Source organism: Pygoscelis adeliae, unplaced genomic scaffold (assembly GCF_000699105.1).
Source record: "Pygoscelis adeliae isolate BGI_AS28 unplaced genomic scaffold, ASM69910v1 Scaffold1439, whole genome shotgun sequence".
In the NCBI taxonomy this organism is placed as follows: Eukaryota; Metazoa; Chordata; class Aves; order Sphenisciformes; family Spheniscidae; genus Pygoscelis; species Pygoscelis adeliae.
The window spans coordinates 7325-8103 of NW_008825595.1; the positions used below are offsets into that span (position 1 = coordinate 7325).

The window sequence follows — 779 nt, forward strand, 5'->3', positions numbered from 1 at the left end:
GCGTCGGCACCCCCGGCGGAGCTGGGAACGAGCTGTAAACCCAGCAACGGGGGTATCGGATGGGCTGGGAGCACCAGGAGCGTGTCCCCGAGCCCGGGACGGGAGCTGGGGGTTGCCGGCCCCAGTGGAGGGCAGCTAAACTGGGAGGAGGAGGGCTGCACCGGGTGGTTTTTCCAAATCCAGATGGATCCTGGAGATTTTCCCTGGCTTGGCAATAGCCGGACGCAGAGAACAGCCTGAGGTTGCACCGGAGACACCGTGAACCCCATGATCCCCCTCCCCGGGTGGTTAAAGCCTCCCCCTGATCTCGGCAGCGTGCCGGGGGAACACGGGGTGGCTCACCAGGTTCTTGAAGAGCGCGGTGACCTCGCGGGTGAAGACGGCCAGGTTGAGGAAGCCGGTGGAGAGCTCGTGGTTGTTCTGGGAGAGGTGGTTGTTGCCGAAGTTCTCCAGGGCTTCGCTGTACTGCTCCTCGTTCTCCACGTGGGCTGCACGGGGAGACACCGGTGAGGGATGTGGGGTAGCCCTGCAGCACCCTGTCCCTGGGAGATGGCCACATCACAAGGTCCCACCAGCACCCGTCTCCCCATCCCTCCGTAGCAGAGCTGGGCTGATCCTGCTGCAGGACAGGATCAGCCCTAAACAACCTCCCTAAGGTTCTTGATTTCCCTTTTTACCCCTTTTTAAGCCAGTTTGGGGCACCCTATCGTGTTGCCAGGCTGGCTGGCCGGCCAGCACCCACGGCCACCCAACCGGCCGGCTGGGTCCCCCCCCCGGCC

At 64.2% G+C, this 779-nt stretch overlaps 1 protein-coding gene across 1 annotated transcript in view; it reads right to left on the reverse strand.

Annotated features, from left to right (window-relative positions):
• LOC103924087 (arf-GAP with SH3 domain, ANK repeat and PH domain-containing protein 3-like) overlaps positions 1–779 on the reverse strand; it is a gene marked incomplete at its 3' end in the record, with an annotated part of 14686 nt that overhangs the window by 7306 nt on the left and 6601 nt on the right. The window contains exon 2 of the mRNA XM_009332550.1: positions 343–488. Within this exon, the coding sequence (XP_009330825.1) occupies positions 343–488 (146 nt within the window). The remainder of the gene's footprint in view (positions 1–342; positions 489–779) is intronic.